Source organism: Schistocerca americana, chromosome 2 (assembly GCF_021461395.2).
Source record: "Schistocerca americana isolate TAMUIC-IGC-003095 chromosome 2, iqSchAmer2.1, whole genome shotgun sequence".
NCBI classification, from domain to species: domain Eukaryota; kingdom Metazoa; phylum Arthropoda; class Insecta; order Orthoptera; family Acrididae; genus Schistocerca; species Schistocerca americana.
This window is the reverse complement of record NC_060120.1, coordinates 312,203,620-312,230,342: the sequence shown is the minus strand read 5'-3', so window position 1 is coordinate 312,230,342 and position 26,723 is coordinate 312,203,620. Positions and strand designations below refer to the sequence as shown.

Genomic DNA, 26,723 nt, shown 5'->3' with positions numbered 1-26,723 from the left:
CCCAGGTTATGAAGGAACAGGGAAACGAAAACAGGGACGGTAGCAAGGATGGAGGCACGGTTGTCAGAGTGAAGCCAAAGATGTTCTACTGTAAGTACTGTGCCAGCTTCAAACCAAAGAGGATGCATACAGAAGTAAAGAGGTACATAGTATAAAGATAAACACAACTATGTAGGATGAAAAGATGCGTGAATGGCTAAAGAGGAAAGGGAAAGAGGAGAAGACTGAAGAGTAAATGGAAGTGAGGTGGTTTAACGTAGGTTCAGTCCAGGGGGATGGCGGGATGAAATTTTTTCGTCAGCAACTGTGCTAGTTTCATTTTCCTGCTATTATCTTGTTCCGTTTATAGTCCACTTCTCTTTTTTTATTTATTGATTTATTTATTTAATATTCCATAGTTCTAACGTTCGTTATTCGCTGTTTTCCAGCCAACAATCGCTGCCAACAATCTCTTCCACACCTACCAGTATCATCCATTTCCGTCGATTTCGTGTCGCTGGCGATATTTTTGTGCCATTGGCTATCTTTCTCTGCCACAGAAAAAAAAAATTTGGGACATTTCTGCGCCACCCGCGAACTTTTTGCGGCACGCGCGATCTTTTTTGCGGCACGCGCGATCTTTTTTCGCCACTGGCTAGCTCTGTTTTTGAGCAACGTGTGTTCTTTTCCCTGATCTGGACATACTTGCTTCGTCTGGTCAACTTTTTCCGTATTGTTCTTATTTAGTGGTCTTCCTTTGGTATTGAACATTACCAACACAATTTCTTTCTTTCTCGTCCTTCCCTCCGTGTTTTATTCCTTCTTATGATTACTATTTTAACTTTAGCTATCTAATTTCCCTACCCACCAGTTACCCACAATGTACCCTAATCCTATACCACATTATTTACATTCATTCCGGAAACATGCATTCACCGTAGCAAAACTGCAATCCCACATACTTTTCCTCCGGTCCTGCTTAACCTTTGGAATTACCCCTAAAGGACTTACCTTAAAAGTTCCCATCTCTGGGTGCAATTCCTCCTTCCACCAGTCTCTCCTGGACTTCCAGAACCTTCAATCCTTAGCCCTTACCCAACTTGTCCTGAATCCCTACACTACTTCATGTAACCACCACTCCCAACAGCTCCTATCTCTCTTCAAAGCCCTCCACCTCTCAAACCCTTGCTTGGAGAACTCACTCAGGAACATCATCCTAGAAGCCATCTGCAAACTTGATTTCCATGCCACACACCACCTGAAAAAACTATTCACAGTGCTAGTGCAACACCTAAGAAGTGGGGTCCCTCTCCCTATCCCTCACAAACACCAACCACAACAGAACCTTCAACAAACCTCCCTCATAGCCAACAAACCTAGCCTAGCCACCCTACTCAATCTCCCCATCCCAGCACATACCCCACACAGACCAAATCTCAACTATAACCACAGTCAAATGCCACATATCACCAGTCCCAATTCAGTTCTAAACCTCTCATCCAGATCCCTCTCTCCTCCAGAGACATCTGTTCTATCACAAGGCTTAACCTTTAGCCCCATGCTTAAATTCAACCACACTGCCCTGGTTAAAGATCTCCTCTCATGTACCCGGAACCTCAACTGTAAATATCACTTCACTACCCAAACACAGCTCCCAAATACTAGACCCAGTGTTGAACCCTGTCTATAACAGTTTCGACCGCCTTCTCAAAGGGATCCTCATCCCTTCCCCCATAACCATCCCTTGCAGACATTTCAGGAATTCCTCACATCCAGTGTTGCCTCCCAGTCCTTCTTGAAGAACATCCCTACAACCCCCAACATCACCCCAGCTGAATCCCGTGCCATTAAGGAGCTGAAAACAGACCGCTCTATTGTCATCCTCCCGGCAGATAAAGGTTCCACAACTGTGGTACTTGACCGTGTGGAGTATGTGGCAGAAGGACTGCGTCAACTCTGCGACACCTCAACCTACAAAGCTGTTACCCAGGATCCCATTCCCTCCTTTCAGACTGAGCTGCAGAAAATCCTAAAAATCCAAGGTCCCTCACATGGCCTCACAACGGCTTCCATAGACTTACTCACTCCACCTGAGCCACGTACTCCTACCTTCTACCTATTACCCAAAATCCACAAAGAGATCCATCCTGGCCGTCCCATTCTAGCAGGCTTCAAAGCCCCAACAGAACGTATCTCAGCTCTGGTAGACCAACACCTCCAACCTATCACCCGCAGACTCTCATCCTACATCAAAGACACAAACCACTTCCTAGAACGGCTCAAATCCATTCCCACTCCTCTCCCACCTGAAACCTTTCTTGTCACCATAGATGCTACATACCTTTACACAAACATCCCACATATCCATGGTCTCTCTGCCCTTGAGCACTACCTCTCCCAACGCCCACCCGAAGATCTTCCAAAAACCTCGTTCCTTATCACACTTACCAACTTCATCCTCACCGATAATTACTTCACTTTTGAAGGCCAGACCTACAAACAAATCAGGGGAACGACCATGGGAACCAGGATGGCTCCGTCCTATGCCACCCTCTTCATGGGCCACATGGAGGAGGGTTTCCTGAGGACCCAACAGCTGCTTCCCCTGGCCTGGTATAGGTTTATAGATGACATCTTTGTGGTCTGGACTCATGGTGAAGAAACACTCCTTAATTTCCTCCATAACCTTAACTCCTTTTCGAATCTGAATTTCACCTGGTCCTTCTCCAAAACCCAAGCCACCTTAATGGATGTTGACCTTCATCTTGTTGAAGCTCACATCCACACCTCTGTCCATACCAAACCCACAAACAAACAACAGTACCTTCACTTTGATAGCTGCCACCCATTCCACGTCAAACGCTCCCTTCCCTACAGCCTAGGTATTCGTGGCAAACGTATCTGCTCCAGTGACGAATCCCTCAACAATTACACCAATAACCTGACCAGTCCTTTCCTCTCCCGCAACTACCCTGCAGACCTTGTCCACAAACAGATCTCCCGAGCAATACATTCCTCCCCATCCAACAATAATGTTCCTACCCCCAGACCACACAGAAGCATCCCCCTTGCCACCCAATATTATCCTGGCCTCGAATACATCAACAAATTACTCCGCCAGGGATATGACTTTCTCAAGTCAACCCCTGAAATGAGATCATCCCTTGACCAGATTCTCCCCACACCTCCCAGAATTGCCTTTCGTCGCCCCCCTACCCTCCGTAACATCCTTGTTAAACCCTACAATATTCCCAGACTACCTTCTCTACCCAGCGGTTCCTACCCCTGTAACCGACCCCGCTGCAAAACCTGCCCCATGCATCCCCCCACAACCACCTACTCGAGCCCCGCTACTGGTAAAACATACACAATTCAAGGCAGGGCCACGTGTGAAACTACACATGTCATTCATCAGCAGACATGCCTGCACTGCACAGCCTTTTACATCGGTATGATAACAACTAAACTGGCTGGGCGCATGAACGGACACAGACGAACTGTCCACCTAGGAGATGTCCAATACCCGGTAGCGGAGCATGCCCTCCAGCACAATTCTAGGGACCTAGAAATCTGCTACACCGTATGTGCCATTTGGCTTCTCCCACCCAACACCAGTCCGTCTGAACTGCGGAGATGGGAACTTGCACTCCGACACATCCTTTCACCCGCCATCCCCCTGGACTGAACCTACGTTAAACCACCTCACTCCCATTTACTCTTCAGTCTTCTCCTCTTTCCCTTTCCTCTTTAGCCATTCACGCATCTTTTCATCCTACATAGTTGTGTTTATCTTTATACTATATGCCTCTTTACTTCTGTATGCAACCTCTTTGGTTTGAATCTGGCACAATACTTACAGTAGAACATCTTTGGCTTCCCTCTGACAACCATGGCTCCATCCTTCCTACCCTCCCTGTTTTCCTTTCCCTGTTGCTTCATAACCTGGGTTGTGAGTAACTGAATCCACTTTCCCTTCTTCCCTTTCTTTCCCCTGGCACTTAAAGTTCCGAAAGCTGGGAATGTAAAAATTTTCTGTTCTGTTTTGTGTATTTATCGTATGTACTGAGCTGAGGTAAGTACTGGCCAGCCCCTCTAACTCTTTCTTAGTATTTGTTTCACATCTGTGAAAGTGGTTGCCGCGTCGCTAGGCAGCAGGACGGCGTGTACAACAGCTGCCAAACAGCTCGCTTTTACGCGATATGGTACGGCTCTGCAGGTTCCAGTCACAGCCAGCGTTTGCCAAACGACCAGAAATTCCTATAATTTCAATTAAAACCGTGTAAATTGATTATAGGGTGCTATATGATATTGTTTTCTTCGAAGTGCAGCATCTTCCAGTGCAACTAAGAAAGAACGCTAAGCCGACCCATGTGACCGAGCGGTTCTAGGCGCTTCAGTCTGGAACCGCGCGACCGCTACGGTCGCAGGATCGACTTCTGCCTCGGTCATGATGTGTGTGATGTCCTTAGGTTAGCTATGTTTAAGTAGTTTTAAGTTCCAGGGGACTGATGACCTCAGATGTTACGTCCCATAATGCTCAGAGCCATTTGAACCATTTTTGAAGAACGCTAAGGCTGATAAAATATGTCTGACGAATCATACTTTTGGTACTGATTTAAAGTCGTATTAACCATTACTCGAACGTGACTGTTTCATAAATATGAAATGGTTTTTCAGAGACAGCTACCAGTCACAAGTTTTGTTGAAATTCGAATTATTTAACGAAGTAAAATGTTTCGAGGTGTAATCCGCATCTTCAGGCGAGAATGGCAAAACAAAAACATTTCATGAAAGTACAAAATGGCTCTGAGCACTATGGGACTCAACATCTTAGGTCATAATTCCCCTAGAACTTAGAACTACTTAAACCTAACTAACCTAAGAACATCACACACACCCATGCCCGAGGCAGGATTCGAACCTGCGACCGTAGCAGCATCGCGGTTCCGGACTGCAGCGCCAGAACCGCACGGCCACCGCGGCCGGCTCATGAAAGTACACACAGATATTAAAGTCGTTTTCTAAAGTCTTAGCATGTGCTGTGGTCATCCAGTGTAGAAAGTTAAAGACAACCTAACAAGAAGGGATCTTCACTTTGCATGTTGCTCTGCTGCTTACATAATTTTTTTAGACAATCACTCAGTATATTCATGTGAAATGGCTGTCTTTTTCGGGTGTGTTCAGTTACCTCCATTACTGTGGCGCCTTAAGCTATTATTAACAAGTTCCAAGGAGCTAGCTGAGTACCCCTCAGGCAGACAACCGTTTCATACGAAAAAGTGAGTGATTATTTTTTAAAAAATGAGAGCAGTAGAGCAACATACGAAGTGAATATTCCCGCTCAGTAGAATATCTTTTTCTTTCTCCACAAGATGACCACAGCACATGCCAAAATTCTGCTAAACAACTATAATAGCTGCTTGTACTTCTGTTAAATGCTTTTGTATTGCCATTGTGGCCTGAAGACCAGATTTATATCTCGAAGCATGTTTCTTCATTAAATAATTTGAATGTCAACAAATTTTGTGAGTGGTTGCGGCCAGTCAAAATCTTTTCCAACTTTCTGAATGTTCTGAGACAATACAAAAAAGCTGTCCGTGTCAAGAGTTTTATTTAAAACCTTCACATAATCTTGGTATAACTTCATCACACTGAGCTCAAAAATGAGCTTTACACTTAAATTATTTCCAGTATTTAATCTAAGTAGGTTTTTTAGAAAAGGGACACATAAACAGAAAATTATCTGATTTTAATATAATAATGAGTGACGAAGTCTACTGTAATGACGTGTTTTTCTAAAGTATTAAAAATTCAGACTCCTGTCCAACGTTTAAGTGCCCTTAAAAACCTTTAATCGTTGACAATCATCAGATTAATTAGTCAGTCACTATGAACAAAATGATGTGAAAAAAGTACGGGGACCTGTATCAGTGGCTTTTTGTGGTGACGATTCCATCATATGGCATCAGTAGTATAGCTTATTCGCCTGTCCCGCAAATGCACATAGCACCGGGACGTCCTTTTCTAAGCCGCGGGTAAATTCCTAGCTCGGCCGCGATCATATATGCTTATGCGTCACCTCCTGGTGACGCTAGCATGCACTGGTAGCAAGATTCTGGGACACCTTACCGTGGCTGCCGTGAGAGGTGCTCGGTTTAGTGAGTGTTTGTGTCTGGTGTTGCAGGCTCTCGCACAACCCCAGATGGCTGGCGGCGCGGCGGCACGCCCCCCGGAGCTCCGACACAAGCACCCTCCGCCACTTCCACGGCGCCGCGACGATCCAAGGTCGCACAGGCGCACCGCCGACAGGTAAGCCATAGTCCTGGTAACAGCTTGTAGCCTCCCCCTTACTAATCGGCCTGTCCTGCTTGCGATATAAAACATGACCGTGGATCGCGTGTAAACCTAATGGAATTTTTCTAATTTGATAAGGCTATCTTTCCAGAAGAAGTAATACCGATAAGTAGGCGAAAGTGTACAACCGATCTTTCTGATAGAAAAGTCTACTAAAAATAAAAAAGTAATTAAACCGAATAGGGCTACAATTTGGAAAAATGAAAGTTATTTTGTGCATTCACTCACGAACAACACTGGACAGAAAAGGGGTACCACTCATCGTGAATCCTAGAGTTACACTAATGAACGAAAAGGAAATAATTACGGTCGCCAGCCCACTAGGGCGATTTACATCCAAAATCCTGTACAAGATGATGGGAAAGAAAAACATTTATTATTAAACACTGACGTGGCAACTGAAGGTTGTCACGTTTTTTGACACTAATTTTAAGTGAGTATGTAATGGTAAAGAAAACTGAGAAGCCACTTGTACGTTAAGTTTGTCATTAAATTTTGAAAAAGGCAATCGAGTAATGATTTGAAAATGTGCGCTTAAACTGTATGTTAGTATTGAATTTCGTTAGGTGAACAATGACTTTCAGAGACCTCAACATAACGTCATCAAAGAAATTTAGATAAAGGCAAGCACTTTTTACTTTGTAGTTACTTAATTTTCAAATTGGATTTCATATTATTGTCTGAACAACTGAGCCTTTTCTACTGACTTGAACAGAATTAAATACTAGAATACGTACCAAACCAAACAGCCATGTGCTCCAAGCTATATGTAAAATAAATACAACTTCCGCACTCTTAATTTGTGCATTTTCTTTAGATTTGGATTGTTTCCAGTGATAGATTCTCAAGCTTCGGGTAGCATATAAGGAAAAAAGGGAACACGGACCCTGCTTGGTAACAATGTCTGGGGGCAATGAAGACACAATCGCCCTGAATTTAACTGATTATTATTTTAAACAATGTTCATTAATCACATCACATTCATTTGTGCTGCTGGATTAGCCGTTAATACTTTCTACCAATGAACAGTCTTACTTCAGTGCCGTGCGTGCGACGGAACTCGGAGCCGACGACGAATCTGTGTTGCTGGAACTGCTGCTGTTGTTGAAGACGGTAGCATCTTGTGGGGCCACGGCTAATTACAAGAACGGGCAATCGTAATTAATACACCCTCTTCCGCCTGTCCACTGTCCTTCCTCCTGCTACTAGTCATCTGGCGCGCGTACATGATGCCGCCGAAATGGTACTCTCTACTGCGAGAACGTTAACACCACACTTCCGCACACTACAAGCGCTGGAACCCGTTTCCGTCCCCCACCGCGCGCTCTGCACAACAACCCCCTACCCAAAGATTTTACAATGCACAAGCACCATAGAGTAGAAACATCTCTGGAGTGAGCATTCAGAAGTGCAGAATTGATTTTGTGTTGTCAACATACGTTGCCACAATGGTCACGTGATATCGGGACGCCGTAGATTTCTCCGACATTTGTCCTATAAATTTTGAATGTTCTTATATCGCTAGTAAAGACAGATTCCCTTCGTAAGTGCTGTGGATTTAGTATAGACGTTTTGCAGGCACCGTAGCAGTTTACGTCTGATATTTGAAATAAATTGAGCTCTTAGCTTTGAAGAGCAAAATGGACGAGCATGACGTCACAGAAGCTTCACGTCAGCATGTATTTATAATGTCTTTCATGTCACACCTCCTCAAGTCGCTTAACACAGTACTGAACGGTGAAATTGGGGTTTTGAGTCACCATCCCTAATATGCATAAAATGTTAGAGTATAGTATCAGAACTGAGGAGCTAACAACGACAAAATTTGTCAATGGCCTAAGCAAACTTTATAACCTATGTTCTTGATCAATTATGTTTGGTAAATTACTGAGAAGTGAGACAACGTTTCAAAACATCGACAATTATTTGCTAGGGAAAGTATGTACATTCATAGATATCAAAGAAAGCTTCAAACGAATTAATGAAGCCTGTCAAACTTATCCATTACGTTTTTTCTTACGTAATTAATAACGTCATAAACAACTGTGTTTTACTCCTTCATTAATGCTGACTTTTTTGCTTAAAATGTCATATGGTGGAATCTGCTTCGTCTACTTATGTTCTTATATATATACATTGTGGGCGTCAGCGCCGTTGTGTTATCGTAAAACCTAAATAACTTTTCGTCTTCAGATATACAACCTCGGTTGTGTAAGAAAGTGGAAAAAATATCCTAGTCGTCGTGGAACATCTCCAGTTTGTCACTAAAACAAAGCGCTATTATAAAATATAAAGATTATGAATATACAACAGTATAAAATCCACTATTATAAGGCGAATGATCGCGGCGAAAATAGGTTAACTTAAGATGTTAACAGACTGGTACCGTTAAAATTTTCTTCCCGAGAAACCTTGCCGTGCCGTGAAATGACATGACGTTCCGTTGACGACCTATGTGAATGAATCTATTCTAAAGGTATTGTAGAATGTTTTGGTGTTACGTGACGAGACGTGACGTTACCTGATGGCGGACGCGAATTGGCGTCAAACAATCGACGTCGTCCCTAGATCACGTCACAATTCCAGTTTAATGTTGACAACATGCGCAGGACGCAATGCTCACTCCAGAGACATTTCTACTCTATGACAAGCACTGCTATTATCGTTGCTAGTCGACGCAAATAACAGTTCCTTCGGCTTTTTCTCAGAGCTTATAAGTTTCACAGTACAACACAGATAAATACAATAAAACGTCAACAGACTTCTACCTAAATGTACACATACAGTGAAGCAATGTCCTTACTTATTAAAAGAAAGGATTTAAATTACAAATATTTACATACATTTAATATATCGGTAGCAGGTGCCATGCATCCTGCATTTTCGGTGTTACAGGCTGTGTTGGGAGAGCCTGTGATAATACTGTTGACGCTGTATAACTGCGCGAGAGCGTTGATACAGACTACGCCTCACTGGCTGCGAATATGTGCCTGCGCTGTTTCAAACTCCGGTGAACACTGGCAGATCCAGCATATTTTTCTGATTGATCACAATGATAACAGTGATTAACGCATTGAACACCAATATGAGGACAAAAACCATTGGTGATAGTCATCCTTTCATTGAATGTTGATAGTGAATTTCCCATTCTCGATTGATACTCCATGATGGAAGCAGTTAATTTCCCTTCAATGTCACATCCCTCTATAACTGACAATACACAACAATCTTTCCACTGTGTTATCATCCTGGAACATAGTGAGCATCCTGCAGATGCGCCTTTTTGGCAGGGCTGCTATAGGTTGTGGCAAACACATTCGTAATCCGGGTTGCTAAGCGCTGCAGGGTAGGTAGTGTGGAGGGAAAGCGTGCTACATTTGCCGCCCTAGATGCCTTCTAGATGTGCCTATGAAAAAGGGCGGGCAAAGAGTTTCGTTTGAGGGTGTTGCTGGAGCGTATACGCAACCCAGCTCGACTCCGATGTGGATCTATGAGCACCGACATGTAGCCAAAGTGTTAGTATTGCATTCGTGTCATTCCGATGTGCTGGCGGTAAGCGCAGAAACGTGAATTATGGAGATATTATTACCAAATGGGTACGTGGTGCATTTCAGTGTTAAAAGCAACGCGTTCCTTGACCGCACTATGGCAGACAACGAAAGCTGGTACTGCCAATGGGAACCGGGATCGAAAGCGTCGACGATGCAGTGGTGTCATCTGTCGCCTCTTCGGCCCAAGAAGTTCAAGAGCGAGGCCTATGCCAGAAAGGTGATGCTAACACAGTTTTTTAATCACCAGGGCTTACTGCTTATTAGTTTCAAGACACCTGGTGCCTCCATCACTGGAGAACGTTAATGCCCAACGCTGGGGAAATTGCGGCGTGCAGTTAAGGTGAAAAAGGGAAAAGTGCTAGATGATAATGCATGTACCTAAATCATAGCAACGTAGAAGTTACGCCAACTCAAGTGGGAGAAACTCGAGAACCCATACTATAACTCTCATCTATCATTATGCCATTATCCCTGGCTGTGAAAGTTGGACTATTCCTGTCGGACAAGGTTACACAACGGGCAGTTACGGAACTCTACACACAGCAGGACACGGTTTTTTAGCAAACGGGTATTTTCATCTTGGTGCGTTGCTGGGATGACTTCCTCAATGTTCACGACGATTTTGCCCGATTGGGATACCGTTTCTGGACTGTACGGGATTCGAAAGGAAACTTTTTGATCGCCCCTTATACATTAGTAACATATCCACTCCCTTCATCACAGGAAAATTAAGGTCGTAGGCCACTGTTGACTACAACACCTCCCGCGAGGCTGCTCACCCACATATTTGGAAAGGCATTCCGTCCTCTCGCTACATAAAATAACTTAGGCCATACGTGCCCAAACGGAACGGTAGCGGAGGGGACAAAATTATATGGGTTCTATAGGGGAAGTGGCAACAAAACGACTATTCACGTTGGTGTGCAGAATGTATGAGTCTGGCGACATACCATCTGACTTTCAGAAAAGTACCATCTGCTCAATTCCGAAGACTACAAGAGCCTACAAGTGTTAGAGTTATCGCATCAGCTTGACAGCTCAGCATCCAAGTTGCTGACAAGAATAATATACAGAAGAACGGAAAAAACTGAGAATCTGTTAGATGACGATCAGTTTCACTTTAGGAAAGGCACCAGAGAGGCAGTTCTGACATTGTGGTTGATAATGAAAGCGAGGCTAAAGAAAAATTAAGACACATTCATAAGAGTTGTCTACCTAGAAAAACCGTTCGACAAAGTAAAATGGTGCAATATGTTCGAAATTCTGATGAAAATTGGGGTAAGCCATAGGGAGAGGCGTGTAATATACAACATGTACAAAAGCCAAAGCGGAATAATAAGAGTGGAAGACCAACAACGAAGTGGTCGGATTAAAAAGGCTGTAAGACAGGGAAGTAGTCTTCCGGCCCTACCCTTCGATTTATACATCGAAGAAGCAATGATGGAAATAAGAGAAACGTTCAAGACTGTAAGTAATAGTCACGGTGAAAGGATGTCAGTGATAATATTCGCTGATGACTTGCTATCCTGAGTGAAAGGGAGGAAGAATTACATGATCTGCTGAATCGAATGAACAGTCTAATGAGTACAGAATATGGATTGAGAGTAAATCGAAGAAAGACGAAAGCAATGAGAAGTAGCAGAAATCAGAACAGAGACAATCTTAAAATCAGGATTGATGGTCTTGAAGCAGATGCATTTAAGGAATTCTACTAAATAGGTAGCCAATAATCAATGACGGAGCAAGGAGACATCAAAATCAGACCAGCACTGGAAAAAACACCACTCGCGTCGAAGAGAAATCTACTATTATCTAACACAGGCCTTAATTTGAGGAAGAAACTTCTGAGATCGTACGTTTGGTGCACAGCATTGTATGGTAGGAAAACATGGACTCTGGGAAAACGGGAAAAGAAGAGAATAGAAGCGTTTGAGAATGTTGAAAATTAGGTGGACGGATAAGGTAACGAATGAGGAGGTTCTGCACGTAATCATCTCATCCGCATGGCTGTAACGGATCTTGCAGCCACATCTCGATCCCTGAGTCAACAAATGGGGACGTTTGCAAGACAACCATCTGCACGAACAGTTCGACGATGTTTGCAGCAGCATGGACTATCAGCTCGGAGACCCTTGACGCTGCATCACAGACAGGAGCGCCTGCGATGGTGTACTCAACGACGAACCTGGGAGCACGAATGGCAAAACGTCATTTTTACGGATGAATCCAGGTTCTGTTTACAGCATCATGATGGCCGCATCCGTGTTTGGCGACGTCGCGGTGAACGCACATAGGAAGCTCGTATTCGTCATCGCCATACTGGCGTATCACCCGGCGTGATGGTATGGGGTGCCATTGGTTACACGTCTCGGTCACCTCTTGTTCGCATTGGCGGCTCTTTGAACAGTGGACGTTACATTACAGATGTGTTACGACCCGTGGCTCTACCCTTCATTCGATCCCTGCGAAACCCTACATCTCAGCAGGATAATGCACGACCGCATCTTGCAGGTCCTGTACGGGCCTTTCTGGATACAGAAAATGCTCGACTGCTGCTCTGGCCAGCACATTCTCCAGATCTCTCACCAACTGAATACGTCTGGTCAATGGTGGCCGAGCAACTGGCTCGTCACAATACGCCAGTCACTACTCTTGATGAACGGTGGTATCGTGTTGAAGCTGCATGGGCAGCTATACCTGTACACGCCATCGAAGCTCTGTTTAACTCTATGCCCAGGCGTATCAAGGCCGTTATTACGGCCAGAGGTGGTTGTTCTGGGTACTGATTTCTCAGGATCTATGCACCCAAATTGCGTGAAAATGTAATCACATGTCAGTTCTAGTATAATATATTTGTCCACTGAATACCCGTTAATCATCTGCATTTCTTCTTGGTGTAGCAATTTTAATGGGCAGTAGTGTAATTACATCCAACAAGCACCTGTGGGATCTGCACTGTTGTACCAACAGAAGTACGGTTTCACCCAACCACTCCATCACAGTAACGAATACTTACAGTACACAAAACCAATGAAAATTTTCGCGCAAAAACAGCACATTGCGGCAGAACGAGTACACTGTGTCTATCATCGAAGCTGGCGCCGAAGTGGAGAGGACGCGAACTACCTTTGATAGTTCGCTCTAGAACTTACCACCCAACGGATCACAAGCGAGCACTTGCGAATGCGACCCGAGCACAGCCGAACAAGAAGCTCCAAGCATTTACATCGGAGGAAATTCTCGTACACTGTTGCACGTTGACTTGTGTTCGCTTCAGTTTGATGATGATGATTGGTTTGTGGGGGCGCTCAACTGTGCGGTCGTCAGCGCCCGGTTCACTTCGGCGTAAAGCGGGCTTCAGAAGAGCGTCACTGTTGCAGGCGAAGAAGTGCCTGGCGGCGGGCATGGTGCGCAGCCCTGCCATGCACGAGGGCTTCCGCGCGGACGACTGGGCGGCGCCGCTGCAGCGCTCCACGCCAGGCCACAGCCCGCCGGAGGGGGCGGCGCCGGGGGGCGGCAATGGCGGCGGAGGCGGAGGCGGAGGCGCAGGGGCCGACACGGCGGTGGCGGCTGCAGCTGTGGCGGCGGTAGCGGGGGCCGCAGTGGCCGGCGGCGGCACGTCGGACGAGAGCAGTGGCCGGCAGGAGGCGGCGGGCGCGGGACCGGCAGCGGGGGCGGCGGCGGGGGCGACGCCCTCCGGCAGCTCGCCGCGCCGCGTGCGCCGCATCCGCGAGCGCAAGGCGGGCGGCCGCAGCCCCACGCAGGCCAGGTAGGCCACCCACTGGCCTCTCCGTTCCACCCACCCTGACAGATCAGCACTCCATTTCTGTACCAGCCGAGTACACGCCGTTTCTGGGTCTTTTGATATGGAACTGTAACCGTGTTTGTAACTGGAATTGATCTGTGGATCCTTACGGTCTCATCCCACATCACTACATCCTACTACCACTTTGTGCTCGCCTCATGGACTAACACCCTCATCTGCAAACAAATCAGCAGATGGATTTGTCAGCGTGAAAACCGAATCCAATTCATCATACAACATTCCCGGGAGATAAAATTTTTGAAAACATTATTAGCGATCTTTTAAATTAAAATTTAAAGAATAAAAACAGTCTTGATCGAAACTTTTTATTTTTATTGGAGTGACCGGTTTCGATTCTATTCAAGAACCTTCTTCAGTCTCTGAAAAAACGCATTACCAGATAGAGGGATCGTTATAATAGTAAGTATATATAACAAAATGTAGAACTAATAAATAAATATAACCAGAACGGTGGGTGGACTCCATGGAGCAAGTTGCGCCGACCGTCGACGCTGGAATAACTGCTAATCGGACAAGGAGGGAACGGTTATTAAATAGGCTTAGTCCAAAAAGTTTCCTGATTGAATTAATAAAAAGTAAACTTTAAGAAGGTGGTTCATAACACTTTAGCTGTTCTACACCGGCTCCTCCAATCTACTACAACAACGTCCATACAGCTATGTGACACCGTCGAAAAAGTCAATCTTTGAGTTGTTGTTTAGCTTCCGCATTACGTTGGCTTGAATGTCAACTTTGTCTTCAGACACTTCTTGTGAATTCCGGCATTTTGTCGTTTTATGGTGGTTTTGTCTTTTTTTTCTTTTACTCAATGATTTTCAAAATTCAGTCAAGTCGCAGCAAGCTTATAGTTTTTATCAGAAGTCTAGATCTGCGGGACAAACTTCGCACCCACTTTCCTCTCCTTTGAAACATTTTGGAGAATGTCTTCAATATCTAATTTAGAGATGTTACTCCATTCCGATTTGCGACACAACAACGTTGACGCACTATTGTCGCACGTCCACTTATTAAAACTGCCCGCTCACAACTGACTGGTGGAATGCACATAGATTGTTTGCAGTTGTTTAGTTCAAGCTGTTCAAGCTGCCACCGTAATTTCTGCGCTGATGTGGATTATACACCACGAATAAATCCAGTCTCGGAACGTTTCGGACGGGCAGTGTATGTGCGTTACTGCTGCTCGGGCTCACCATTCCAGTATTACCGTTGGTTGTGCTCCGTATCTTTCATCTTGTTGGCACAATCCGAACCAGTTATCAGTTGAAAACAAATTCTGTCAGAAACTGTAATTTCACATACTATTTATTCTACGTCTCGTGTTGCACACATTGACTAACCTTTACATAACTTTCAGAGTTTACATTATTTTTATTACTTTCCTTGAGTTATTTAAGTCACTTAAGAGAACAGAAGAGAACTACCATACACAAAGATCCACAGCAAGAGGAGGAGGAATAATGAATGAATACACAGCACCCTGCACTGGAACCCTGTTCTCAGCTCTAAAAGACGTGTCATAAGATCAAGGCACACACACACACACACACACACACACACACACACACACACACACACACACACACAAACAACACCAAAGCTTACTGCAATTAAAAATTTTGAAATTGCCGCCGCCCAGAAGAATGGAAAGTAGATGGCGGAAAAAGCGAATATCTGATTAACACTGGCAATGCATGTTAGTAAGCGTAGTTTACACACCCTGTAGAGCCATCGAAAAGATAAATCAACAAAAAGTAGGTGCACATAATTTACATCCACAACCCACCACTCCTATTAGCCAGTTTACAAAGCCCATCAATAATCAACAAATCTTCACAACATTTTCGAGAATTGTTACTTCAATTTAACAAATGATAGTTAAAGAACAAAACAAGAAATGAGTGTTAACAGCATTATGTAATCTAATGACAGTACTACAATCCAATACTATCAAAGCGGTCAAAGGCATTTTTTTCGTTTTAGGTCTAACATGTTGGTAGATGCATGTAGCATTATGTTGAAAAATCTTGAATAATTGCAGATGACAGACTGGAACAAATATAAGCTTTACTAAAAATGTGAGACAGTTACATAAACATCAATATGTGATACTAAGTTACATAAACTGTGTTCCAGCAGGAATGGTCAACATTTAGGGATATGACATCAACGTTAATTCTAAGCAAGCACGTCTAGTAAACATGCACTCTAAACTGCATACCTTAAGAGCTATGAGCACTTGTTCTGTAGAAGAGATCTGTTTCACGTTAGCAAAGATGAACAGGTGCTCCTATCTCTTAAGGTATGCACTTTAGAATCCTGTTTTAGTCGATATTTTTCTTAAAATATGGAAAAAAGGGCTTGCAATGGAAGAGATTTGTTTCATATTATGAAAGTTGAAGAAGTGCCCACAGTTCTTACGGTATGTGTTTTAGGTCCTATGTTTACAAGACTTTGTTGCTTCAAATAGCCATTCATATCATCTCTCAGAATACTGACCATTCCAATCTGGGCACCCTGTATTTTTTCTGTTAATCTTGTGTGTTATATAAGCACATCTCCTCCCAAACCTGCGGGTCAGTTTCAACCAAAGTTGGCACAGAAACAGCAGGTGTCTTGAGTCTTAGCACTGCAGGATTTGTAAACTCCAAGTTCCAATAGGAACGAAGGTACAGGGAAAAACGTGTTTTTTTCAGCCTCTAGTGTATAGGCTACCCTACATGAATGCCATGTTGTGTGAGAACTGTATCAGTCTACCAAGTGACCTGCTTTTTTTTAGGGGGGGGGGGGGGGAGAGGGCTATATGTCACGAGCAAGAAACCGTTATTCGGACCCGATATGTAGACTACCCTACATTAGAGACGTTTTGTGTTGGAGTAGTATCAGTCTACTTTATTGATCTGCTTTGCGTGACGACCTGTATGGCAGGGTCAAATAGATGATTTTCAATCCCGTGATGTATAACCTGCCCTGCATGCTGTGGGACCAGTATTCGCCTGCTTTATTGAACTGTATTTCAGGGGCTATACATGCTGATGAGTACAGCTGGGGACAGGTTGACCTGGGGCAGGTGAAGATGGAAAGAGAGAGGGAAAGGAAGACATGGTCAGATGGAGGAGGGAGAAAGATAAGGTCAGAGAGACAGGATGGAGAAAATGGACAAATTGAGGGAGAGGAGGAGGAGGAGGAGGAGGAGGAGGATGGAGAGAGAGAGAGAGAGAGAGAGAAGATAGGAAGATGTGGACAGACAGAGGGAGGAAGCTGTGGAAAAAGAGAGGGGGGGCGAATAGGTGTGTTCGATATGTGTGTTGATCGTATATGTGAGTGAAGCTGCAGGGAAAAGGCTACTAATTTTATAAATGTAAGTGACTTCATCTCAAGACTTCATGTATAATACGTACAGTTTTTTGACATGTTATTTAATAGAAAATACCCAGTGATGACGGCGAGACTCCACAGAAACATGTTTGGCTGAAGTGGCCGTGCGGTTCTAGGCGCTGCAGTCTGGAACCGCGAGACCGCTATGGTCGCAGGTTCGAATCCTGCCTCGGACATGGATGTGTGTGATATCCTTAGGTTAGTTAGGTTTAACTAGTTCTAAGTTATAGGGGACTAATGACCTCAGAAGTTGTGTCCCATAGTGCTCAGAGCCAGCCAAACATGTTTGGATGTGAAACAAGAAGAATTTGTGAAACTTCCTGGCAGATTAAAACTGTGTGCCGGACCGAGACTCGAACTCGGGACATTTGCCTTTCGCGGGCAAGTGCTCTACCAACAGAGCTACCCAAGCACGACTGACGCCCCGTCCCCACAGCTTTACTTCTGCCAGTACTTCGTCTCCTACCTTCCAAACTTTACAGAAGCTCTCCTGCGAACCTTGCAGAACTAGCACTCCTGAAAGGAAGGATATTGCGGAGACATGGCTTAGCCACAGCCTGGGGGATGTTTCTAGAATGAGATTTTCACTCTGCAGTGGAGTGTGCGCTGATATGAAACTTCCTGGTAGATTAAAACTGTGTGCCGGACCGAGACTCGAACTCGGGACCTTTGCCTTGCCTCAAGAAGAATTTGTGTTTGCTCAAGATGTAGTAATATTTCCAAACTTACATAACACACAAAATTTCTTTAAGAATCTTTTCATTATTAGCAATGTTTCTCATGTTATATGTTGTATTATGCTGTGTGATAGGTATTTATATACTTTGGTAAGACGAGTGGCTCCAGCACGCTTTCCTGTGAAGCACACTTCCAATAGTCGGCTTACGCTGCAGGGTGCGGCGGCGAAGCAACAGCGGGGATGCGGGTCGGCGGCGGTCGTCGATCGCGGTGCCCACTGCCAGCAAGACGCCGCCGCCGGACGCGGGGGCGGAGGCGGACGCTGAGACGGCGGCGGAGGCGGAGGTGGAGGCGGAGGGCGGCGCGCGCAGCTCCCGGCTCAGCCCGCTGCGGTACACGCGCAGCCCGGCCGGCAGCCCGTCCAGGCGGCGGCGCTCCAAGGGCTCCCCTAGCAGGAACACGGCGGCCGCCGCGGGCGCGGACGCCAAGGTGACGTCTAACAGTCGGCCCATTACTGTTTTAAGTTAACTGATTTAAGTTAACTGATTCCGTATATTAAGTGTAAGATAACCGTACTTGCAATTAATAATACAAGGGATTTCTAAAATTGTTTTACAAATTTGAAACTTCATACAAACTTATTGATACGACTTATAGACCTAGTCTTGGCGTAATTTTGTAACAAAATAATTGAATGTTTGTCTCACGTAGTAAGCTAGGACAAGTCACACCACCGCGAGCGCTAGCGACAGTTGTAACAAAGATGGCTGCCTTCACTGGTCCCGATTGTGTTCACTGTGTCTTTTGATTTGAAGAATCAAAATCTGCGACAACTGTGCGGCGTAATTTTCCAACTGAATACGATAGATATCCTCCGAGTAGGGCTGCCGTTGATATTGGTTACCCGGTAACCTATAAGAAATACTCAATCGACTGCTTCCGTCTGACAACATTGTAAAACAAGTGAGGCAGAGTTTCGTCGACAGTTGAACAGAATCGACCTAAGCAGGGCTTCTCACATCTGACTATTTGTCGTTTGTTAAGAAGACTTACGAATCCCAAACTGTACAAATTAACAACGGCGCATGAACTGAAACACACTTAGGATTCATGGAGGACTGGTAGTAAGGACTCTTCTTCAGAAATGTTACCTCGATAGGATAAAGATAAATAACTCATTGGATACTTCTTCGGTGATAGTCGACTTTTAAGTTAAGCGAGGTGGCACAGTGGCTAGCACACTCGACTCGCATTCGGGAGGACGACGTTTCGATCCCGCTTCCGGCCATCCTGATTTAGGTTTCCCGTGATTTCCCTAAATCGCTCGAGGCAAATGCCGGGATGGTTCCTTTGAAAGGGCACGGCCGACTTCCTTCACCGTCCTTCCCTAATCCGATGAGACCGATGACCTCGCTGTCTGGTCTGCTCCTCCAAACAACCCAAACTCCATAAACACGACTGTAGGATTTGGGGCAGCGAAAATCTGCTAGCCCGTAAGCTAACTTCTTTTATACAGTGAGCAAAAACAAAGTTTTCGACGCTTCCTGTTTCCAAGCGAAACAACAAAGTAATAGACTTACATATGCTGGCGTGTTTTTACTGTTGCAGATTGACCAGGTTGACAAGAACGGAGCGTACAGTTCAAGATGGCGCACCGTCGCGCTACATCACTAATGTCTGAGATTTCCTCAACAGCCGCTTTCATGGGAAATGTATTGGATGACGTGCGCGTTCGGTTGATTGTGTGTGTGTGTGTGTGTGTGTGTGTGTGTGTGTGTGCGTGTATGTGTGTGTGTGTGTGCGCGCGCGCGCACTTTAAGTTTTTACTACCTGATGATGAGCGCATTGTCACTCGAAACGCGTTGTTAAGCTGCATTGCAAATGCAGGACAGAAATGCTGTTGAAAGGGAGCGCTTTACCAGCTTAGACACATGCACCATGAGAGACCAGATGAAGGCGATATCGAATGCACTCGCCCTGGCCACTTTCTGGTCAACCAATGTATCAACTGATGTCAACGATCGATTTCCTTTTGTTGGTTATATACTTTGCACTTCTGACACGATAATAAATAAATCTCTGGCATTGATCGATGATATATTCTTAGGAAGCGACTGAATGTATTGCAAGGCTCGACTGTGCAGTTCTGACTCCACTGCAGTGAAGGTTAGAGCATGCTGCTATCTAGCGTAGCAGTAGACTGCTGCTAAAATGGACAAAGATAGGAAACGAAAATCGAATGGGAAACGGCAAAGGAGTGGAAATGAATGAGGCAGAGCAGGGTGTATCCGACAGTTTCATAAGCGGGGTAATGCGTTTCCCCTGCTAAAAACACAGTCCACATTGCCCGCCATGTAGGGACGCTGCAATGTCTACCCTGCTGCGTCTTCATGGCGGATGCATCGTCTCTACGTGGCGCCACAACGAGGACACGTGGACAAAGATCTCCCTGCGCAATCGCGTGAATCGGAAACACCTTTTCCTAATGGCAAATACCGTGTTGAGATTTTTAATCAGTGTGATTTTTGGTAATCACATAGTTATTCTGAATATCACTGTCTGATACTCCTATCCCTCCACAACACATTGGTAATTTTAGAATTTTGCAATTAATTTGCGGGCAGAATTTTGCGTATTAAATGTATGTACTTGTTCAATATGCACGTAAGCGACCTGTGATTACTGTCATTCGATTCGTAATTTCACCAGCTTTTAGAAACATTGATAGAAATTTGGGTGAATTGGTTTATAACATGCTCTTCCTTTATGTGGGCTAGATGCAGTGTTCAAACTGGTCTCGCCACCGTGAGCGTAAATCGCCCAAGAGAAGTTTGTGATCTTCACGAACAGTTACCGTTAACTCCAACTGTCAACCATGGAGAGTTTTCTCTAGTTGTGTCGTGTTGGATTACATCGCAGTACTTGAGGTCCGGGAGAACGAGTGATTGTACAAGAGTACGTTTCACATCCTGTGGAGAGATTTTCGAAACTTCTGGAAGGCACAGAAGCAAATGGGAGACTTCCTGTTCGTGTATTATCTGCTCATCCAAAGTTACACGTAAATTCTTCGTTGTTTTCTGCAGTGGTACTGGTATACGATCGAGAAGAACGTCAGGCAATTGTTCGTGGTGTTCTAACTAAGTTGGTACTGATCATCATAATCATCATCATCATCATTTAAGACTGATTATGCCTTTCAGCGTTCAGTCTGGAGCATAGTCCCCCTTATAGAATTCCTGCAAGATCCCCTATTCAGTGCTAACATTGGTGCCTCTTCTGCTGTTAAACCTATTACTTCAAAATCATTCTTAACCGAATCCAGGTACCTTCTCCTTGGTCTACCCCGACTCCTCCTACCCTCAACTGCTGAACCCATGAGTATCTTGGGTAACCTTGCTTCTCCCATGCGTGTAACATGATCCCACCATCTAAGCCTGTTCGCCCTGACTGCTACATCTACAGTGTTCAGTCCCAGTTTTTCTTTGATTTCCTCGTTGTGGACACCCTCCTGCCATTGTTCCCATCTACTAGTACCTGCAATCATCCTAGCTACATTCATATCCGTAACCTAGGCCTTATTGATGAGGTAACCAGAATCCACCCAGCATTCGCTCCCATACAACAAAGTTGGTCGAAAGATTGAACGGTGCACAGATAACTTAGTCTTGGTACTGACTTCCTTCTTGCAGAAGAGATTAGATCGTAGCTGAGCGCTCACTGTATTAGCTTTGCTACACCTCGCTTCCAGTTCTTTCACTATGTTGCCATCCTGTGAGAATATGCATCCTAAGTACTTGAAACTGTCCACCTGTTCTAACTTTGTTCCTCCTATTTGGCACTCGATCCGTTTATATCTCTTTCCCACTGACATTACTTTCGTTTTGGAGATGCTAATCGTCACACCATAGTCCTTATATTTCTGATATAGCTCTGAAATATTACTTTGCAAACTTTCAGTCGAATCTGCCATCAGAACTAAGTCATCCGCATATGCGAGACTGCTTATTTTGTGTTCACATATCTTAATCTCACCCAGCCAGTCTATTGTTTTCAACATGTGATCCATAAATAATATGAACAACAGTGGAGATAGGTTGCAGCCTTGTCTTACCCCTGAAACTACTCTGAACCATGCACTCGATTTACCGTCAACTCTAACTGCTGCCTGACTATCTATGTAAAGACCTTTAATTGCTTGCAAAAGTTTGCCTCCTATTCCACAATCCCGTAGAACAGACAATAACTTCCTCATAGGAACCCGGTCATATGCCTTTTCTAGATGTATAAAGCATAAATACAATTGAAACTTCCTGGCAGATTAAAACTGTGTGCCCGACCGAGACTCGAACTCGGGACCTTTGCCTTTCGCGGGCAAGTGCTCTACCAACTGAGCTACCGAAGCACGACTCACGCCCGGTACTCACAGCTTTACTTCTGCCAGTACCTCGTCTCCTACCTTCCAAACTTTACAGAAGCTCTCCTGGTAGAGCACTTGCCCGCGAAAGGCAAAGGTCCCGAGTTCGAGTCTCGGTCGGGCACACAGTTTTAATCTGCCAGGAAGTTTCATATCAGCGCACACTCCGCTGCAGAGTGAAAATCTCATTCTGATAAATACAGTTCCCTGTTCCACTCGTAACACTTCTCCATTATTTGCCGTAAGCTAGAGACCTGGTCCTGACAACCTCTAAGAGGCCTAAACCCACACTGATTTTCATCCAATTTGTCCTCAACTAATAGTCGCACTTTCCTTTCAACAATACCTGAGAAGATTTTACCCTCAACGCTGATTAAAGAGATACTTCTGTAGTTGTTACAATCTTTTCTGTTGCCATGTTTAAAGATTGGTACTGATTTTATACTAAAATTACTTGTTACTTATTTGCGTGTATTTTAAGTCCTTGGTGTTGCACGATGACAGTATTGATTTTTCAGGTCTATCAATTAAGTGAAGTTGGAGGCCGTTGGTATAGAAATAATATTGATAGGAGGACATAAGTGACTAGATGTCACTGACATACGGGGAGAACAATAGTAGGCTCAGGTCTGATTCCTGCGAGGCTCTTGAGAAAACATGCTTTCAGAACGACTCCTCATTCCACGGATAACACCCTGCTGTCTGTTTCTGAAGTAGTTTTCAGATTTCATCAGGACAATATCTAAAAATTTTAGCTCTCACCATTTTCTGAACAATATATCAAAGTTGCTGACAGTTCAGAAGTATCGGTAATATGGCCTGTGTTATCTACGGAATATTCCAGGTAAATAGTTACCTTAACATAACTGCAGTAGGTGCCACTTAAGCTGAATTTGCGTAACTGCTCAGTAATTTGTCGTGGACGATATAATTCAGGTTTTGGTCACAGCGAATAAGATGCTAAATCGGCTTGTAACGTGACTGTTGGTTTTTGTTCTTAGGAATAGGTCGGACTATGCTTATTTTCCATTGAATGAAGTGTATCCCACTTACAACAGAAAAATATGTCTGTCAAGACTGGTACTAAGGTATCCACAAAGTTCTTGATCATGGAAAGGTCACGATAATACTGATACAGTCGTTGACTATCGCTTCATAAAAGATTGTAATCACTGTTTTCTCGTTTATTGTAACGGATTTTGTGTGGAAAGTGTCAGGGTTAGACGTGAAGACTGAGTGTTCTTGCGTGTGACAGTTGTTTGCAGTATAGAGACGGAAAACTGGTGAAAACTTCATGCAGTTTGACAGCTTAGACGAGAATCATAATATTTGATTTTTTCTGTCCTACGCCCAAGTTAACGAGATTCTTCCACACAAACGCAGGGCTCGTTTCGCTGCAGACAACGGAACGAGCGGATCTGTTCTTCACATTACAAGATTAATTCTTCATTCTTCAAAAAATGGTTCAAATGGCTCTGCGCACTATGAGACTTAACATCCGAGATCATCAGTCCCCTAGACTTAGAACTACTTAAACCTAACTAACCTAAAGACATCACACACATCCATGCCCGAGGCAGGATTCGAACCTGCGACCGTAGCAGTCGCGCGGTTCCGGACTGAAGCGCCTAGAGCCGCTCGGCCACCGCGGCCAACAATTCTTCACTCTGTTTCATGTCTTCTGTGCCTTTTATAGTGCCCAGCCTTCGGATTTAACGTGGAACGTCTATGAGCAACATCACTGTTGTTCATTATTTGATGTAATTCGGTCGTCATCCAAAGAGCAGGAGCTTTCTGTTCGATTCGTACGTGTAGGAGTATGTTCGTTACAGAGATAGCCATGAAATTCTCAGATTCGTGATTTTGAAGCTCACTGGTGATTTTGTGCTAATGAATTTCTGGACAATCAGCTCTCAGAATATGACGATCTAATATGTTCAATATTCTTACAAGTTATGCGACGCTATTTAAGGGCTGAGGGAAGCAGAACACGATAATTACGTCATGCACTGAGGGGCCTCGAGGCGGAGTTTGATAGATGTGTCTTACTTCAGTCTTTTTCGTTGCGATTACGTCTGCAAGAGTGTGATAGTGTTCAATGTGGTATGTGGGTTTGAACAGATGACTTCTCTTATTGTTGCAATTTAACAACTTATTGTGGACGGAGTGTCTTTCAACAAGACTTTTTACAAAAACACGCTGCCAGACAAAAAAAGTGAAACACCCAGGAAAGGAGAAAGAAAAGAAATGAAGATTCGCTTGTTGAGAGGATGCATGATGGTATTTCGGTGATTACAAAATCAAGTCAAATTAAAAAAATGGCTCTGAGCACTATGGGACTTAACATCTGTGGTCATCAGTCCCCTAGAACTTAGAACTACTTGAACCTAACTAACCTAAGGACATCACACACATCCATGCCCGAGGCAGGATTCGAAACTGCGACCGGAGCGGTCACGCGGTTCCAGACTGAAGCGCCTTTAACCGCACGGCCACACCGGCCGGCCAAGTCAAATTAAAAAAGAACTTGGCAGTATGAGCCCGCTTATCAGTAAGACATTATACCCCCTCAGTCATGGATGCGTGCACTGATTTGGTTGGAAAGGTTTTCATTATGCCGTTGTGTCCTCGCCTGAGCCAAGCTGGTCTATAACTTTTGGCACTGGGACGAAGTTGACGTCTGAGTTAATCCCAAACATCTTCCATCAGGGACACAGCTGAGAATCATGTTGGCCACGGGAGTACCTCAGCATCTCGCAGACATTTCATTGAGACATGCGCCATGTGTGGACGAGCGTTGTCCTCTTGAAAAATGACACCATAATATTGTCGAATGAGAGGTAAGACATGAAAGCGCAGGATGTCTGTGACTCACGATTGTGTCGTCAGAGCCCCTGCCACAAACAGGCGCGACCTGAAGCCATACCTGATGGCTCCCAACACCATGGTGCCAAGAGTAACACCACTACGACTCCCCAAAGCATTGAAAGAATGGGACCTCTCTCCAGGTCGCCGCCATACTCGCCGACGATGGTCATCCGAGGTAGTGCAGAAGCGCGATTCATCACTGAACATACAGCGACATGCTTCCTTGTCACCGTACCACTCTAGGCGGCAGCCGTTTATGTTGTGGTGTTAACGGTACACTACATAGGGCACGGTAATTCCCTAGTCCGGCTGCTGCTAGACTCCAGTCAATGGTGCAGGATGACCAGACCGTTGAAGAGAGTCCATTTCTTTTGCTCGGGTGGCAGGAGCAGATGTGAAAGGTTTACGATGTGCTCGGTGCACAGCACGGTGATTCTCCCTTCTGGCGGTCAGACGTGGTCTGTCTTACCGTTGACGACGAGTATGCATACCCCCACGTTCCCAGGCAGCCCAACATCGGGCCACTATCACAACCAGATGCCCTACAGATCTGGATATAGCACGATTCAACCAGCTGACCTAACCGAGATTGGAAGTTCTGTCCATTTCAAGTTTTGCTAGGTGCTAATAACGCTGTCTCGCCGGCGTACGAGGTATCTCCGTGTCCTTCATATTAATCACTCAACGACTGACGCCCCTTCTATACCCAGTCAGGCCTGATAACAACACTAATTCACTCTGGTGACTGCCCCAGAGAACTGCAACTCTAATCATCTATAAGGGGCATTGAAATGAAACCGGGTCACTAGTGTAAAGTCACGATAACAATTTTATTAACTCAAAAATGGAGTTATACACAGGACACATACTCAAAAATAGTCGCCAGAAATGTTGGCACATTTATCCCATTGCGACACTAGCAGATCGATTCCATCCTTGAAGAAGGTAGTAGGCCGCTGTCGGATCCAGGCCTGAACCCTGTCACACACTTCGTCGACCGTTGCGAATCGATATCCGCGAATAGCTTGTGTTACAGGTCCAAACACCGATCGATCTCGTCCGCGGTTGTTCAAGACTAAAGCTTTCACTTCCTCGACCATTTCCGGTGTGATGACACGATGACCCTGTTAACAACGAGCATCGTCTTCCAGTGACTCGCTCCCATCAAGGAATCGTCTGCGCCATTCCACAACACTTGAACAACTCAGACTGTGCTCACCGTACACAGCCTTCATCTGTCGATACATTTCACGACCTCCAGCTCCCTCCGCCGTCAAAAATTGAATCTCTCCTCGTTGTTCCTGCTTACTCGCCTGCTTGTTCGGTAGTGGACGATAACTTGTGTTTGATGATGATGTTTGGTTTGTGGGGCGCTAAACTGCGCACTTACAAAGTCCCAATTCTTACACAGTCCATCTTCTTTTCACAATCCAATCTAGTCATTCTCACAAATTATGATTATGATGATGATGAGGCCAACACAAACACCCAGTTTCCGGGCAGAGAATCGAACCCGGGATCCCATGATCCAGACGCAGCAACGCTAGCCCCTAAACCACGAGATGCGGGCGATAACTTGTGTGACTGCTCCCTCTTCTGCGTGAAACCACACTGCCGCTATGCAAAATCAAACCGTGCGCACGCGTCAGTCTCTGCCAATAGATGGCGCCACCGTACC

At 44.9% G+C, this 26,723-nt stretch overlaps 1 protein-coding gene across 1 annotated transcript in view; it reads left to right on the top strand.

Moving 5' to 3' along the window:
* Positions 1-26,723, top strand: part of LOC124593985 — a 446,237-nt gene that overhangs the window by 248,386 nt on the left and 171,128 nt on the right. Inside the window, exons 19-23 of the mRNA XM_047132336.1 lie at positions 6,164-6,288; positions 13,265-13,397; positions 13,554-13,653; positions 17,979-18,078; positions 18,121-18,228. Of these exons, the coding sequence (XP_046988292.1) occupies positions 6,164-6,288; positions 13,265-13,397; positions 13,554-13,653; positions 17,979-18,078; positions 18,121-18,228 (566 nt within the window). The remainder of the gene's footprint in view (positions 1-6,163; positions 6,289-13,264; positions 13,398-13,553; positions 13,654-17,978; positions 18,079-18,120; positions 18,229-26,723) is intronic.